Source organism: Dipteris shenzhenensis, chromosome 24 (genome assembly GCF_047967505.1).
Source record: "Dipteris shenzhenensis isolate YYH24624 ecotype China chromosome 24, Dip_SZ_1.0, whole genome shotgun sequence".
Taxonomy (NCBI): domain Eukaryota; kingdom Viridiplantae; phylum Streptophyta; class Polypodiopsida; order Gleicheniales; family Dipteridaceae; genus Dipteris; species Dipteris shenzhenensis.
This window is the reverse complement of record NC_141619.1, coordinates 32,474,614-32,492,589: the sequence shown is the minus strand read 5'-3', so window position 1 is coordinate 32,492,589 and position 17,976 is coordinate 32,474,614. Positions and strand designations below refer to the sequence as shown.

Here is a 17,976-nt window from a genome sequence, read left to right as displayed (position 1 = left end):
TTTGCAGGTCCATTTTCAAGAACTATTGGCCCAAGAGCACCTTTTGAGGGCTCGTGCTATGAGGCTTGCGCAAGAGAGTATCGCAGGCGCTGTACGGTCTCCCATTTCCGGTTCTTTGGGGGCTGCTGCGTTACGGCCATTTCTGGGTTTTGACTTTATGGCACCTGGATCACATAATATGATGCAGTTTCAGCCACAACCACCTGATTTGATTTCTCAAATGAATTTTATGGGTGCTGTGGATAATTTTGTTAGAGGTCACAGGTCAAATTTAGAAGTTGGAAGAACAGGCGTGTCTGGAAAGTCTGGAGGGCAGACAGAGTCATCGTCAGGCAGTGGTTCAGCAAGGCAGTCAGGCTGGCCAGCTGTTGTAATGTCTGGGGAAACGCTACATTTGGGGAGGGGACGGGCTCAAGCTCGAGGTCTCGTCTCAGGTCCATGGACAGAGGTGCAAGCAATGGGTCATGTTCTTGCAGGTCAGGGATTAGCAGTGGGACATACGAACTTAGGTAATGTGTTAAATGTAAGTTCAGGAGCACAGGGAGTGCCAGCGGGCGTCCAAAATATGAGCTCAGAAAAGGTAATGAGGTATGGCCCTTCAGGTCCGAGTGTATCTCAAACAGAGGGAAGTCCTGGACTGGAACTTGATACCAGATACAAAGGTGAGAAAGAGAGAATGCTGAGAAATGCTATGCATCGTGTTGGAACGGTTGATGATGACATCTCGGCAGAAAATCATATGGGAGTCCGTAAAAATTTCGGAAAGGATGATACAAGTAGAAGAACTGAGGCTAAAGTCTCAGCTATACAGGGTAATCCATCACCTGTAAGCAGTGCTGCACATTCAACTTCACCTATGCAAGCCAAGCAGACAGCATCAGTCAATATCTGTACTCCAAATTTGACTGCTGGAAGCAATGTTATTCAACTCCTCCAACCTATACAAAAAAGCAGGTATAGTTCTAACATTATAAGCCTTTTGAATTTTACAACTTAATGCTACATCTTAGGCTCTTTTTTCTTTAATTAGTTAGTCAATAGTATTTCTATTCACCAAGTTTTGGATTTTTCGATACCACGTAGCAGCCATGCGTAGGGTACAGAATTGGGTCTTTCCATTGATGTACTGCTTTACCATGCCTGATGTCTCTTGGGTCTTCTTTTCTTTTGAGTCTTCGCTTTACTTGCACTTCTCTTCACCTTTTTTGTATCTCTGATTCACTGACATCAGTGATATTTTAAATATGGGACTTGCGAGCTCATTGGCTGAGTACAAATTATAATGGCTGATGCACTTTTTGACAGATTATATCTGAAGAGAAGTTTCAAAAAAGTCAACTTTTTCTTAGATCTAGGCATGCAAGATTGAGAAGTATCTTGGTTACAAGTAGATACGTCAGCCAGATAAGGGAGGACTCGCTGAGAATGGGGTTATAAATCCTGAGTCAAGGGTTGATGTTTTGCAAAAGGTAGGTTTTGCTTAGTAGATCAAGATGAATTTGAAAATTAGAGATCTCCTATTATATTGAATGCTAGCAAAGCATCTTGGTATCTACAAACATACAATTTAATGAATTGACCAGATACCTGGTTCTACTGCTTGCATTTTCAACCGATCGATTGGTTTGATGAAGGTGATCGTGGTTAGCTAGCTTGGATAGGGAGTCATCTCAGGAGCCCACTTTCTTTATGGCCTTTAGCTGTATAATGTATTGGTCTTGAATGCCATCTGACCTAGGTCGTGAACTGCTTTGAGGTCGCCCCTCCCTCTGCCTCCCTTTTTGTTACATGTATGACCCCCCCCCCCCCCCACAAAAAAAAAAATCTATATTCTGTGTGTGTGTGACTCAGTTCTTCTGTTTCTTTTTGCGTCTTTCTCTTCTTTGTATACTTTAATTCTTGTCTCATGTCAAATTTTTCATGTTTTTATGGTTTTGTTTTGCCTTTTTGGTTTCTTGTGTGTGTGTGTGAGAGAGAGAGAGAGAGAGAGAGAGAGTCTCTTGTCATTTCCCTTCATTTGTCAAGAGAATTTGAATTTCTGGGGGGGTGAATAATGTTATGAAGGCATATGTATGAGGTGTACTACATATGCTGATGGGCATTCCTTTTTAGTACTAATGTCACAGAAGCTGTAATATGGTGTTTGAATAAATGGGTTCATAGAAACAGAATTCTTCTGACACTTTTTTGTGGGGGGAGGGTCTGCCACTTCACTCTCTCTGCATTGAAGTCACTCTTATTTGATTATCCACCATATCAATGATTTTTTCTATTGTTGCTATCACAGGATTTTGATTGTTAGTGGCCTTCCAGAAAATACGTCTATGTCAATCATTGTGGAGGCATTTGAGAAGCTTGGCAAAATCACGGTGAGTCTCGTAGTTTCCATTGTTGCATGACAAATTTTGTTATATCTAATACTGATTAAGATTCACCGTTTTTTTTCTGTTTATTTTTATGAGATTAATGCAGATGTGAGATGCAGTTTATAATAATATACTATGCGAGTCTAGTTCACAGATATCTCATGCAAAGCCAAGACGGGAACAGTCACCTACTTTAACATCTACTTAGACCGAGTAACTCTCCGGCACTAGGTTGGCGGTCTCAGCACTTCTCCCAACTACCATATGTGTCACCCTCAACCCCCCCCTCCTCCCCACCCTTGCGTGCCCCCCCCTCTCAATTCTGCCTGCCATTTTGGGGAAGGCTCTAAAAATCATAAGTGGTTGCCATCTCACACTCCCCCAGCAAGGCCCTAGAAGAGTGGGCCAAAAAGGTCCCGGTTGAGCCCTTATAGAGCTGGACCAGCCACAGACTGGTCGGCCAGAATGGGCAGGATGGTCGGTTTTTGCCAGCCCCTTGAAGGGCCTATAAAAGGAGGGCCTCCAGCCCTTGTTTATCAGCTTCTCGAGCAGCCTTTCATAAGCAGTTTGGCGCAGTGGAGCAGCTGTCTCGGGGCCTACATTCAGGAGGACCAAGAGGACCTGTGTGCTGCAGACAAAGCTTGACAGAGTCTGCCTACCTAGGCTGACACTCAGGGCAGCAAGGTTGAGAGGATCGTTTTGGACAGAAAGTCTATAGATGCTCGAGGTGGAGCATGCGGGCTCGAGTCTAGAGATAGCCGGTAGATAGGAGGACTTTGTGGTAAGACCAGAGGACCACACCATTGGTGGGACTTTGGATCTGTCTCTTTTGTATTGTGTCCATAGCTTTGGACGGAAATATATTATTTTGGTGGTTTCTCTATCTGGTTGGTTCATTGTCTATTGATGAGTCTGTACATCTATTCTATGCACATAAGTTTAAGAAGTTTGTGATTCCACACCCCACACCACACTGTGTGAGCTCCTGGGCAATTCTACCAGTCTCCGCTGTGCGTACCCTATGTTGGGTGATTTCTAACATACACTTCATTCTGGTGCTTTGAAAGACCGCAGGGTTTACGAGACCCCAAGAACCCAATACAATGAGATCAATGGGTGGGGTCTCTAAGCGGGGCTTTAACTCTCAAGTCAAATGCAACATAATTACAGAAGTACCAATACTTATAGAAATGTATAAGCCCATAGAGAGCATGGAAGCTTTGGTGTGGCATCACTGTGATGATCGTTTGGAAGCTAGCAGAGGGGTCAAGTCCAAGGGGGAGCCTTGTGGTGTACAAGGATGTGGTGGATTAAAACAGGTGATAGAGCACTAGCAGCGGTCGATGTTTGTGGTCCGCTGTGGTTTTCTAGCTATGGCCCTGCGTCAGACAAATGCCATTGTCACCCTCGTTGGTTGTTTCTCTAGGTTTGATGAACATGGAGGGAAATCGTCAAGCATGACATGTGCATCAATCCGCTGGTGAGTGATCGTGTCTCTCGCTCTGGACCTTTGTTCCGCCGTTGATCACCCTCAATTAAGATAGAGCTAGCCATGGTAACCTACGTTGGCGTGATGCTTAAGAGCCATAATCTCTGACTTGGTACGGGTACGTAATAACCTAGAATGCTGCGTCAATCTTAGTGGGGATGCTCCGAACTTGGCCAAAATTATGTGATGTGGCACTAACAATTTACTGCGGATCATTCATGATAGCAAGAGACCTTGACGCCTTTCCACTCGAACCCAATGTGTCTTTGATAGGTTGGGTCAAGGACTACCATTCATACCCGTTGGGTGGACCAAGGGGTCAAAGAGAAGCGAATTGGTTCAGGGATCTTGCAAATGAGAGTGGAAGCATTGCCACTCAAGTCTAGCAAGTGCGGCGTATCCTTGCTCAGTCTTGTTCGACTGCATCATGAAAATCGTGTCAGAGAAAAGAACCCCCAAGTATGTATAGGATGTGATGGCTTCCAGTGGTAATTTGTCTAGCTTGAACTGCTCTCTTTGCATGGCTACATAGGATGTGTTGAAGATCATGACCTTGGTTTTACCAAGGTTGACCTTCAAGTCACTCGTCTCGCAGAAGGTATGAAGGGCATCCAATTGTCGTTGGAGGCCCTCTACTGAGGATGAGAGCAAGACCAATCATTTGCATAAAGGGATCTGAATCAAGGAGCTGTTGAGAGAATAGCTTGCCCCCCAGTGTCCCAATGAAAGTCTTGAACTCGTCTACCTAGAGACCAATCAAGGCTGGTGCTCATGATCTCCTCCATCCACCCTACACCTGTTCGAACACTGCTTGAGACCCCTCATAGAGTGCTATGACTACCAAATGATCTCTTGACCATACCCCAGCTCTTGCAAACGTCTGATGAGGCAAGCTCGACATTGTGTCAAAAGTTCTGCGTAGATCGGCAATGCAGCAATAAATCCTCTATCTTTGTGCTTTGGCCTCCTCAGTGACACCTCTGAGTGTGAGTGGGTGTGGACGTTATCATGGAATAACCCGTGAGCAAGGTGTTGGCGCTGCCCGTGGTAACATGGGAGGAGGCTTAACAGTGATACGTGTTATGGGAGGCCTTCGATGAAATTTGTGGATGAGCGACGCGCAGGCAGGATTACGGAGGTTATGGGGAGTCTGTAAAAAAATGTGTTTCGTCACTTCATCATATCTCCCGCTATCTGGCTACGGGTCTGGCTGGCCCGTAATAGTTTTTGACCTGCTTCCCTGGCGCACTTTCGGTCAAAGCCCTCCAACGCCACACAAGCAGCTCGTAAGCTGAGATTGGATCGACGCTCAAGTAAAGCTCTAGGCTGAATACTTGTCGTAGGAGCGTAGGGGCTTGAACGATGTGGAGCTGAGACAGATTCCCTCGACAGATTTAGACCAGGGAGCACTTTACTCATTTTCCCTTTTGTTCTGTCATTCCTGTTTTGTTAGAAACAGATTAGGCTTTTGTGGTTGTAGCAGTGTTTGCAGTTTACGATGCTATTGCAGGGACAGATTATGCCTGTGCATATGCCTGTGTGCTTCAGTCAGAGTTAGTTTGCAGGAATTTCCCTAGTATAGGGGAAAGCGCTATTTGGGTTATGCATGTGTCTAATGCCTAATCAGTGTGCATGTGGGATTGCAGGCATTCCCTAGTATAGGGAATGGTGTCAGAGTGCCAGTACACTGAATTGTGTCAGCTTGTAAATACAGTGTTCTAGTGGTGTTAAAAAAAAAAAAAAGAACAAAACACCCATTGAACTGAATGGAAGCAGAAGAAGGAGCTTCCAGGAGGGACCCTGGTGAGTCAGGGTCTGGCCGACCCAGCAGGTGTCGCGCCCAGTAGCTCACACCTTAGCTGGCAGGATTGCATTGCTTGAGGATGCCTTGCAACAATTATTAGCGCAACAGTTATAGGCCAATGTAGGACAGTCTGAACTTAGAAGAGCAATATATAGTATGTCTGCCAGACCTTCTCGAGAGGAGAAAGGAAAGGCTCCAATGGAACCGGATTCTAGTGTCCATACGGTCGAGCCTAGAAAGGCTAAAGTACCAAATATTGCTAATTACAGGATGGAAAAGTATTCTGGTCGGATGAACGACCGTAGTTCCGATGTCATTGAGACCTGGTTACACAAATGGGACGAGGCGTTCACCATTTGTGAAATCAGAAATGACATCAAGAAGATCCGCGAGGCCACCCACATGTTTAGTGAGGCGGCGGATCGGTGGTGGATTAAGCAACAAAAAGATGGTATAGCATCCACTACCTGGGAGGGGTTTAAAAGAGAATTCAGGAAACACTTCTTACCTCCTGACGAAGCATCCCGAGCTTGGGATCAATATAGGAACCTTCGTCAGAGAAATTTGTCAGTGGCAGAATACACTGATAAGTTTCGAGAGAGCGTAATGAAGGTCGATGAACCCATGTCTCAATCAATCCAAGTGAAAGATTTCATATTTGGATTGAATGATCAGATAAAAATGGAAGTTCGGGCTAAGTACGCGAACACGTTAGATGATGCAATAGCCATAGCCGTGAACTATGAAGATGCCAAGGACAGCAGGCCAAGTGGGTTTGCACCGGTCGGAACCCAGTATGGGTATCCGAAGAAATCTGGGTTTAAGAAGAAATGGATTAGTAAAGGAAGTGGTTCTCAGCCGAGTGGTCAAGCCAAGCAGGCGAAACCAGCTAAAACTCCTAAATCAAGTACCACCATTGGAGTGAAAAGGAAAGTAATCCCAATGGCAGCCAGGGCTTGGTCTAAGTCTCCCTTAAACCCAGAACAAAGAGAAAAAGCGAGGAGAGAAGGCTTATGTTTTAGTTGCCTTCAGCCTCATCAGTGGAAGGATTGTCCACGTAACAAAGATCGTCGGATGGCTGAGATGGTGATCTCAGAATGCGACGTGGAAATGGAGGGAAGTCCCAGAGCGGAAGAGATGCAGATTCAGCTAGCGGGATCTTCTCAGAGGTTAGTACCTTGTTTGTTATGTGTGTCTATTGCTAAGCTAGTAACGAGTGCACCTGATAACATCCTATCTAAGCCCGCAGCAACGGGGTATACAACCTTTAATGATACGATACGGAGTTAATTAAAATGAAAGGGCAAGTGGCCAATCATGATGTCATTGCGTTGTTTGACTCGGCGTCAACTCACAATGTGATTAACTCCAAGCTCGTGAAGAGGCTAAAATTAAAGACAAGTCCATCTGACTATGCGTATATAGTCAGGATGGCAAATGGAAGTTCAGCTGAAGTATGGGACCAAAGGGTTACCCAGTTGGAGCTTCGTATTCAGGACTATGCTGAGAAGCTTGATTTTGAAATGACCAAGCTTGCTCATGCAGATATAGCCCTGGGTATGGCGTGGCATTCTAGGAAGAATCCAGCTATTGATTGGAAAAAGCACGTATATCAATTCAAGATGAATGATGTGCTTTATGTCTTGCGAGGTGAGAAAGATATACCTCAGGGACCGTTGGTTTTCGTGATGGAAATCCGAAAAGCTCAAGAAGAGTTTTTATTCCTTTGCACAGCATCGGTAGAGCCGGTTGATGATTCTTCGGCTAGCACTGATGTTATGCAAAGTGGTGAGATGGCCAAACTGGCTAATCTTATAACAGAGGAGTTCTCTGAATGTTTTAGGGATGAACTACCTTATGGGTTACCTCCAGAGCGGAATGTTCAGCATAAGATTGAACTGATCCCGGGGGCAGAACCTATAAATAGACCTTCCTATAGAATGAGTTTTACTGAAGAGGCGGAGGTGCGTAGACAATTGGAAGAATACCTCAAGTTGGGGCAGATTCAACCAAGTTTCTCACCTTTTGCTTCGCCAGTGATATTAAAGAAGAAAAAGGATGATACGTTTCGCCTCTGTATAGTTTACAGAGCATTGAATAATATCACTGTTAAGCACAGGTATCCGATGGCTCGGATTGATGATTTACTAGATGAATTACATGGAGCCGTGATTTTCTGCAAGATAGATCTTAAGTGTGGCTACCATCAGATCCGGATTAGAGCCGAGGATGTGCATAAAACCGCTTTCAGAAGCAGGTTTGGTCATTATGAGTTTTTGGTAATGCCCTTCGGACTTACCAATGCTCCAGCTACGTTCGTCATGCTTATGAACGATTTACTACGTCCGTATATCGGAAAGTTTGTAGTACATTTTATTGACGATATTCTAGTGTTCAATAAAAGTATTACTGAGCATCGTGAAGACTTAAGAATAGTGTTCAGTACTTTGAGGAAAGCCAGTCTTTATGTAAATAAAAAGAAAACTATATTGTGTATGGTTAGGCTTGAATATTTAGGATTCATAATCACTCCAGAGGGGGTAGAAATGGATCCGAAGAAAGTGGCTGCGATACTAACTTGGCCAATCTCTCAGAGTTTGACCGCGTTGCGATCATTCTTTGGATTTGTCCAATTTTATAGAAGGCATATCAAAGGATATTTCGAAATAGTATTGCCATTGATTGATTTGACCTCAGATAAAGTACCTTTTATATGGGGACAGAATCAACAAGAAAGTTTTAACACCATAAAACAAGCTGTGGTCACAGGACCGGTGTTAAAAATAGTTGATCCCCAGAAACCGTTGTTCCTGGTGGAAACCGATGCAAGTGGCATTGCGGTAGGAGCAGTTCTCTTTCAGGAGGGAAGGCCAGTCGCCTTTGAAAGCAAGAAGCTTTCTCCCTCTTAAAGGAATTGGCCAACTCATGAATTGGAGTTGTATGCTGTTATCCATGCTTTGAAAACATGGAGGCGTTATTTATATGGTTCAGAGTTTTATGTGGATGTGGATCATGATACTCTGAAACATTTTTGTAAACAGCTTGACTTGAGGGGCCGCCAAGGTAGGTGGGCATAGCTCATGCAGGAGTTTAATTTAAAGATTCGGTACCGAAGAGGAAAAGATAATAAGGTTGCTGATGCGTTGTCTCGCATTATGCACAACTTGAGTTTCACGGTCTTAGAGAGTGCTCTAATGACCGAGATTAGAGAAACTCAAAACGTGGACGAGTTTGTCCAGAGCTTCTGGCCTAAAGCTCATGTGTTTAGACCCGGGGAAAATGAAAAGGATGACCTGGCATCAGAAAAGGCCAAACATATGCAAGATATACCATAAGGGATGGTATGCTGAAAAGAAATGGCAAGGTTGTAGTATCTAGTCAGAATGATCTCAGGCAGAGAATCATTCGACAATGCCATGATAGCTCATGTGCGGGACACCCAAGAGTCAAGAAGATGCAAAAGCATATTCATGAATATGTGACACGGTGTTTTTCGTGTCAGGTAAGTAAGGCTGAGCGGGTGAAGCCACTCGGACTTTTACAGCCCTTGGAAATCCCACCAAGTAAGTGGGAGAGTATTTCCATGGACTTTATTGTAGGGCTGCCTACAACACAAGGACTGAGTTGGGAATGAATAGTGGGGATCATCCTGAGACGGATGGTCAGACGGAGAGAGTCAACCAGACTTTAGAGGATATGCTGAGGGCATATGTGTCATTGAGGCAACATACATGGGACAAGTGGTTGCCATTGTTAGAGTTTGCCTACAATGATAGAAAACATTCCTCTACGGGGTTCAGTCCGTTTGAGCTGAACTATGGTTATAGACTAGTGAATCCAACTATAGTTGGAGTACCTCAGAGAGTGCCTAGCGCCGCGAACTTCGTGGTTCAGATGCGGGAGATGCTAGCACTTGCGAGAAGGGGTGTAAGGTGCACCCGGTTTTTCATGTTTCGCGCTTAAAGAAATTTTTACATACAGGTGACTCACTAATCGAAGGTGTGGTTTTGTTTCAGGAGATAGAGGATAATGCGAGGTGCAAACCAACAAGAATCCTGGACCGAGGAACAATGCAAATACGAAATCGAAAGATACCCACGGTGTTGGTTGCATGGCATGGTCAGCCTCTATCCGAAGCTACCTGGGAATCCGTATACCAGTTGCGGAGAGTGTTTCCAGACTTTATCATCGAGGACGCTGATGTCTGAAGAGGGAAGGAATGTTACGCTCTAGCTGAGGTAGCATGACCTCGGGAGAATCAGTCGACATTTCCCTTAAAGGATCTATGTTTGTAATTATTTGTTTGCGCTTCATGTAAATGATCGGGAGGGAATTAATGTCAAGGTCCTAGGTGAGGGTTGATAGCACCAGACTAGGTGGGGCTAAGGCTCAGGGCCTAATGCAAGGAATGTGCCTAGGGGCAAAGGATGTTAAAGCATCCCAAGAGAGGGGTGAAATGTTGCATTAGGAAGGCCCTATGATGATGACATGTGGCATCTAGATCCATCTAGGGAGATGGGGCTTGTTGAAGCTAGAGAGAGAAGAGAATGAGCTCTCACGTACGTTTTTTGAATTGGAATTCTCGGTTGGCTCTCTGGTTTTTCAGCAAGGTTGGCGGGATGGAACAAAGTGATGCTTCTCCCGTGATCTGCCTGTAGATAGTTAGTAGTTAGAGTGTTACACAAGAGCAAGCACATGCGAAAAAAGCTGCAAGCATCTGCAGCTGGCTTGTACCTTGAGGCAGCTTATGCAACTCAAAATTGTGTTTCAGTCCTTCGCACATACCTCCAAGCAAAATGGTTCCATTGCTTCCTTTTAGCAGGACACAGATGTTTGATTAGTGTCTGTAGTAGAAAAAAATAAAATTTCACATGACATGCACCCCGGATTGATGCTCAATTTTTAAAGTTTTGCTTTTTGGGGCAAAAGTTTTCACAGCTTTACATTGAAACACAATTAGTTTTCTGAAAGTGGAATACTGTTGAGGCATGCTTTTTAGGCTCAAAGCTTAGATGATAAAGGGGATTGTTTTTTTGGATAAGATCTCCTCAACTCTCATTAAAAGAACAACACTTGAGATTATTTCCTAACAGCACAGCTGTGCTGAGGCTTGGAGAAATGCTGTTTGTATGCACTGTAGATTGGGATCGCTTATTTCGTGGCGACTTTGGTGATTTGGATAGGGTGATAAAGGGACTATCTTCTATAGAATACCGATTGTGTGCTCAAAAGGTTTGTCCCTATGATAGACTGTCTACGTTAATGGTTGCCCTCACAGTCTCTGAATCCTAAAGTAGTCTCCCTTGCATGTAAGCCATTTGTGTGGTTGAAAATTTCAAGAAGTTGATATCAGAGTTCTCCAATCAAAAATGCAGGTTTGTGGGGGTTTTGTGAAGAGGCTATTTTGTTTTCAATTTTTGGGTTGCAGACTTGTATCTCTTGTAGAGGGTAATGACATGTGCTCATCTTTCACTTCCAGGATTTCAGAAAAGGTCAGAAAGGAGATGCATTCACAATCAGCTATTCCACTGAAAGAGAGGCTGTAACAGCCAAACGACATTTGCATAGGTACAAGGATGTTATCATTATGCTCTTTACTCCTTGTGATATTAATGTGAATTGGTTTCAAAATAACATGAGGCCGGAATCTGTTATACATACAATCACTACTTCGTCACATGCAGTAAATACTCTGATAAAAGCTTTTAGGTTGCCATTGGTTATAACAAAATAAAGCCACAGCTGCAAGTTTTTAATTGCGTAGAAAAAATCGATTGTATTCCTCTTAACTGGGTGTTTCTTTGAATGCAAACAGAGAGAGAAGCTAGGTTTTATCTGTCTAAGATCTTGCTCGACAACTGTGCAAGCAGCAAGGTGGAACTGTTGTGTTTTATCAGATCACAAACCAGTGGCCATCTATCTTAGTTTTGGAATGGGATGTTCTTCTTGGGCCCTGATGAATGCTTCTCATATTGAGCAGCTGGAAGCTAGGATCGACGGTCTGTCACTCCCGCCACCGATTCTGAAATATATTTTAAGGATTGATCACAAAGACGGCTAAGTTTGAAAAGGTTCCCTTATGTTAACAGCATCAGATGAGGGTAATACAGCATCAGATGTGGAGGGGATCTCCAATGAAATCAGCACGAGGGAGATGGATGAACCTTTGACTCTGGAGGAGCTTGAAGAAACAGTAGCTTCTATAGCTGTTCGTAAAACTCCAGGTGTTGGGTATAATCCTATGAAGATTTTAGGAACTAGTCAGGCCCAAGCTGTTGAGTGTGTGGCAGGAGTAGAATTACTGAGCAGCATATTCCAAAAGAAGGGATAAGAAGTCGCCAAAAAATTGGCTAAAAAACAAAATGCGGTCCTGGATGAGGAGAAGGTTCATTAAGGGGAGATATTCTCGATTGACTTGGACAAGGCTTATAAATTGTCTTTGGCTAACAGTCTTACATGTCATGAAATGTAAGAGTATGCTTTACTGCCTGCCATGTTGATTGAGGCCGAAGTAGATATAATTGTTTTCAAAGGTATGAGCAATGATGTATTAATAGTTCTTCCATTTGGGGAGCAACAACATTCGTTTTGTGATCCCAAATAAATCATACTTTGGAACTAATCGGAAAAAAGAGATAGAAAAAGGTCAGGTCTTGGGCATCCTTGTGCATTGGGATTGGATGCTCAATAAAGTCAAGAAAAATTTGATAGGTGGGTGGGGCACCAACTGCATCTAGCAAGGAGGATGGTATTGAACCATGTCATGTATCCCATGGTGTTTTACTTCTCATCTTGGCTCTTGTGGGAGAGTTCTTCCAGCAACAAGCTATCATGTCCCATACCACAGGTGCTCATAGTCAAGAGACCAAAGTACTCCGAGGCTTTTTTGGTCTACGCTTGGGAGAGAATGCCACTCGAGAACCATAAAGAATGAGCCCTTGGGGTATACTAGGCCTTGCCATAAGTATCATGTAACCCTAAAAGATAGGGTTATAGCTAACCCCAAAAGTAAGATTTATAGCTAAAAAAGCAAGGAGTAAGCTATATATGGGCTGCTATTTCGAAGAGAGCCACACTTTCTCTAAAGCAAGCCCACTTTCCAAGGAAAGCCTTGCATAAGTGGAACTTGACCTTATCCCCACCCTAGCTCTAGTTTGTTTTGGGTTGATATCAAGCCTTGGGTAGACTACGAGTAGATCAATACTTTGGAACTAATGGGATGAAAAGAGATAGAAAAAGGTCAGGTCTTGGGCATCCTTGTGCATTGGGATTGGATGCTCAATAAAGTCAAGAAAAATTTGATAGGTGGGTGGGGCACCAACTGCATCTAGCAAGGAGGATGGTATTGAACCATGTCATGTATCTCATGGTGTTTTACTTCTCATCTTGGCTCTTGTGGGAGAGTTCTTCCAGCAACAAGCTATCATGTCCCATACCACAGGTGCTCATAGTCAAGAGACCAAAGTACTCCAAGGCTTGTGTGGTCTACGCTTGGGAGAGAATGCCACTCGAGGACCATAAAGAATGAGCCCTTGGGGTATACTAGGCCTTGCCATAAGTATCATGTAACCCTAAAAGATAGGGTTATAGCTAACCCCAAAAGTAAGATTTATAGCTAAAAAGCAAGGAGTAAGCTATATATGGGCTGCTATTTCGAAGAGAGCCACACTTTCTCTAAAGCAAGCCCACTTTCCAAGGAAAGCCTATGTGCGGTGTCCCATACCATGACAGACCACATTATTTGATTCCATAGTCGTTGACTTTGTTGGCAGTTGCGAAGTCAAAAATTTACCTACCTATACAAGTTAGGCTAAGTTCATGGCCTCCCAAATTGTCAAGAAGGCAATTTATCTCTCTCTCTTTATTTAAGTAACAGTGGGCCTTGACCTGATCAAATATGTAACATTAGGAGTTCTAGTTTAGCAGTCAATTAAGTAATGGGCCCTGCTAGTCTGTAAAGTGTCCTACTAGCTGTAGAAACTTCAGTATTTTTCTTTACATTCAGTAGTGATAATAGGCTGTCGTGAGGGCTTGCCACATGACAAACCTGTTGTCTTATCCCATATACAATTAGTTGTTAGCCCAATTCCCAAGACATACAAAAGGAGCTTCAGCTGTACTTGCAAGGCATTCAAGATCAATGCACTCCAGATTCCATTCTATTATGTCTATTTGGTACTTTCAAGCATTAGCCTTCCTGTCTGCGCATGCAAGGATAAATTTAGCATCAAGCTAGCCAGCCTCATGAGTCATGGGGGCTGTTTCCATCCCATGCCCTCTTCTTGGGAAGAGTGAACTCTCCTTCTCTTTTGCTTCTATTTCTGCTGTCTAGTTTCTCAGTTTCCCTATACTAGTTACTGCTGGCTGGTTCAGTTGGTATCAGAGCAGATATTGGGCCAGATCATAGGGATGTTGAGGTTCATTTGCTCAGAAATTTGGAGCAGTCCATGTTGAGCCCAAGGCCCACCTCTGTGCAAAAGTCTCTCTCTCTCTCTCTCTCTCTCTCTCTCTCTCTCTCTCTCTCTCTCTCTGTGGGCATTTTAGGACTCTACTAGTGTTTAGCTATGCATCTAAATAATCGTTGGATGAGCTGCCTTGGGCCCCCTCCCCTGACTCTCTGGCTGTCCAAATGTTGCAAGTTTTTTTGTGTGTACTTTGTCTCATAGGTCCGTGAGGCCTTCTGTGATGTTAATATAACTCTCTCTCTCTCTCTCTCTCTCTCTCTCTCCTCTTCTCTTTCTCTCGCTCTCCGAAAAGAAATTCGTGGGATACCAGAGCCAGAGTATCTTCGGACACTTCATCACAAGGTGTACTAGGATTCTTGATCCAGAGCCCCCTTGGTCAAACTTCTTGTTTTAGAGGCTTGACCCCATGGGACCAGCCATGGAATTCTTACAGTGTACATTAAATGCAGCTAGGCATTGGTCAAGGATTGTTAGCTGGATTTTCTTGGTGGACCATCGTTGTCAGCCCAGTTCTCTGATGGTGAGGTGATTTGTCCAGATTTGGGATCATTTTCGTCCGGCTCCCATCCAAGCAGTACAATCCACCAGGGAGTTCGCCAGGTAGCTTCTTTTTATAGCCAAAGATTCTTTCAAAAGACAAGACATTAATAAAGTGTCGGATTTTTAAAAATTTCGGCTGCTTAAACTTTGAAAACTTCAAAGTGAGGGCCCCAATGGACGATTTGATCAGTAGGATCATAGATCTCTCTTAGCCTCCTTACCCTCTCCACTATCTCTCAGCCCTCGAAGCTCTTGTCCAGGCACAAAAAAAAAGAAACTAAGAAACCTTATTGTCTGTCACAATGCGGCATGCCTTTTCTGCCTCTAATCCACATTGGTTGTGTGAACAGCCTGTTCTCTCAGCCTTCTCAGTCATCTCTCAGCACCTCAGCTCCCTCATCCCTCTCTCAGCCCCCTTGTCCTCCTCAGCCCCCCTTGCCCTCTCAGCCTACCCCCGCTTTGCTTCAAAGTTCAGGTCACTCCTTGAGCTTTTGTTGAGCCCATGGCGCCCACGTTGGTCCTTGCTTTGTGCTTAAAGGCTGAAGGTTACCTTTTCCCTCTATCTCACCATGCCTAGACAACCTTGTCCTTATTGGTATGAATTCACTATCTACCTTGGCCCTTCCACTGCATGTGTATCATGTATGTAGAATCTACACGTCACAATTGGGTTTTCTATTTTTTTTCTTTCCATTTGGTACGATTTCAGTCTTATATGGTAGAATTTGAAAGTTTTGGTTGATCATGTACTTTTGATTCATTTGATATGTGCCATGTATGATGTCACGTGCCACAAGATCTCTGGGATAAAACATAGGTACTAGGAAGTCTCATCAGAGATTTCCTGTTGCTGCTCTACAGCGAGCTGGCAACAGAATATGATACATCCAATATAGACCTATGAAACCATTCAATGCGAGCTGGAATGCCACACAAAGTCTAAAAGGTAGAGTTGTGCAATCAGGGAAGGGAAATAGCTGGAGATGGAACTTTGAGATAAATTGGATGGAGGGTGGTGGGATGAGTAGATAACCTTTGTGCTGCTACCCCATTAAGTTTATATCGTGAAGGCTCATAGTAAAAGATAATTTTACTTGCTTGAGTCATCTTTGGTTTTGTCAATGCCGAGGCCTGTTCCTTGAACAATACACCTATCTTTTTACCTGTTTTGGTATGGTATGCAGATCATTTCTTGCTGGCAGGCAGATTACTGTCGACTATGCCCATCAGTAAACTGAGGGTTTGTCTGGCATGTTCCATGCTCCATGAAATTTAGGTTCTCAGAATCAGGTAGTGTGTATGCAAGTTTACTGAAAGGTTCTAATATGTGAACTCTGTAGGAGGATTATCAGTCTGAGGTTTCTTTTGTTTGTTTGTTGTTGCAGGAATTCGAGTGTGCTAGACTCAATTAAGTCCTTAAAAGGTTGGACAGTAGTCCTTGGATCAGTTTACATCCACAAGTATTCTTGTGCGCTAAAATTTTGGCTTCCGGCCTATATGTGAGGGATTCAAACATATGGTGTTGGTTAGTTTGAGCAGGGGGATATCTCATCCTGTTTTACTCCTGACTGTGATTATAGGAGATCACAGGTTTCAACACAACATGTATGTTGAGTCATTGCTAATGAAGAGTGGTTTTTTCACTGATGTCCTGGAGCTGAGACCACAGGAAACATGGAGTGTGTTTTGTTTCTATTAAACTATAAAAGAAAGAAATAGTTTCCTGAGTGTCAGAAGAGATGAGCTACTTGATGGACCTTTTTATATTTTCTAACTGAAATGCCATAGCAGGTTGTGCAAAGGTTCGAAGTCCTTGTAAGCTGATCAACTTCTTCACCTACTGACTATTGAGGTGCTTGGTGCACGTCTGACTGACTTTTGAAGAGTGTACCGGAACCTCCTGTTTGAGGCATCTGTAGCAACGATTGCGAATGTTATACTTGTTTCTCTGGTATATATGATACATCGGAAAAAGGCCTATTTTTTGGCATTATGGGGTTTAACCTGAGAACCTCATGCTTGAAAAACTCTCTTTTGAGAAGCAGCCTTTGAAGATTCTAGTCGAGTCACACTAGGAGGGGTATGTTTCACTCTGTGATGTGATAGATACTCTCTTGCAGGACCCCTTTGAGCAGTAGTGGTTAAACCTGCAGCAGCCATCTTCAAAAACATTGTGGCTGGGATCCCCGGGATGGGTGAGTTGCTCTATAGGAAACCCATGCAGTTGTCTGATGACAAGCTTTGCATGGATTCTAGAGTGATGGCCCTAGTGTATGGATACAATTCTCTTTAAGTGCTTCAGAGGTTGATTTTGTGTAGATCTGGAGTTGCATGACATTACACTGTCTTCCACAAATTCAGTGGGAAATAATAACAGGCCAAAGATAATTAGGTCTACTATAGCAGGAGGGTTGTAATCCCTTTTTACTTTCTAAGCACATAATGGAATGCAGGACATGAATAGCAATGTTATGTGGTCTTTGTTTGTCACAAGGAGAATCCTTTTTTATAAAGCTACCCCAACTTTCAGAGACGCATACGTTATGGAAATCTGGTCTTATTCTCATGCAAATACAAAGCTAGAAGATATCAAGAAAGAATGACCTTGGGCTTCACACAGAAAGTGTGTACAGAAAGTTGAAAGGTGAAGACCATTTATGTATATGTGTAGAACATTTTATACCCCTAAGAAAACTACAAGTTGCTTTATGAATCGCTAAGTAATGTAGATTACGAGCAGTCGTTTTCCATTGTTTTCTTGGTCCTAGCTCAACAACATGAATCTTGGGCAAAAAATTATCACAAATTCAGTAGAAAACGCGCATGTAGTATATGTATAACCAACCACGTAGGCCTTTTTTCTTACTATATAAAGGCTAGAAAGAATAGCTGCAAAAAAGCAACTGCTGCATAGGGGAAGCAATGGAAGAAAACTACTTAGAAGTGTCAGATTCAAAGGATGGCTTTTGAGAACATAATATGAGTTCTTTTCTTCAGACTAATCCTCTCACAAAGTTATATGGAATAGTGTTGTGGATTTCGTAAACCTCTTTTTAAATTAAAACAAAATACCAGATACGATAGAGCTTAATTAAGAAAGCCAAGAGACATGTAATTTTATCATGTGATGTGGAGGGCTAAGTAAGCTAAGCCAATGATGAGGTTAAAGAATAATCAATGAGGTCTTAAGGAATAAAATGGAGAGCAAGCATCAGCCTAAGCTCATGGCATTGATGTGGGATAGCTCTATCATTGGTGATTATTGCATTTGTAGACAAGGCTCACATAGTTGGAGCGATGCATTGTAAATAT

General features: G+C 43.3%; 1 protein-coding gene across 2 annotated transcripts in view; it reads left to right on the top strand.

The window, feature by feature from the left end:
- LOC147886501 (uncharacterized) overlaps positions 1-16,633 on the top strand; it is a 40,771-nt gene extending 24,138 nt beyond the window's left edge. For both annotated transcript variants that reach the window (XM_087395788.1, XM_087395787.1), the window contains exons 5-9: positions 8-954; positions 2,288-2,369; positions 11,139-11,227; positions 15,849-15,954; positions 16,050-16,633. In XM_087395788.1, the coding sequence (XP_087251914.1) occupies positions 8-954; positions 2,288-2,369; positions 11,139-11,227; positions 15,849-15,897 (1,167 nt within the window). In that variant the 3' untranslated portion in view covers positions 15,898-15,954; positions 16,050-16,633. The remainder of the gene's footprint in view (positions 1-7; positions 955-2,287; positions 2,370-11,138; positions 11,228-15,848; positions 15,955-16,049) is intronic.
- The last annotated feature ends 1,343 nt before the right edge of the window (positions 16,634-17,976 follow it).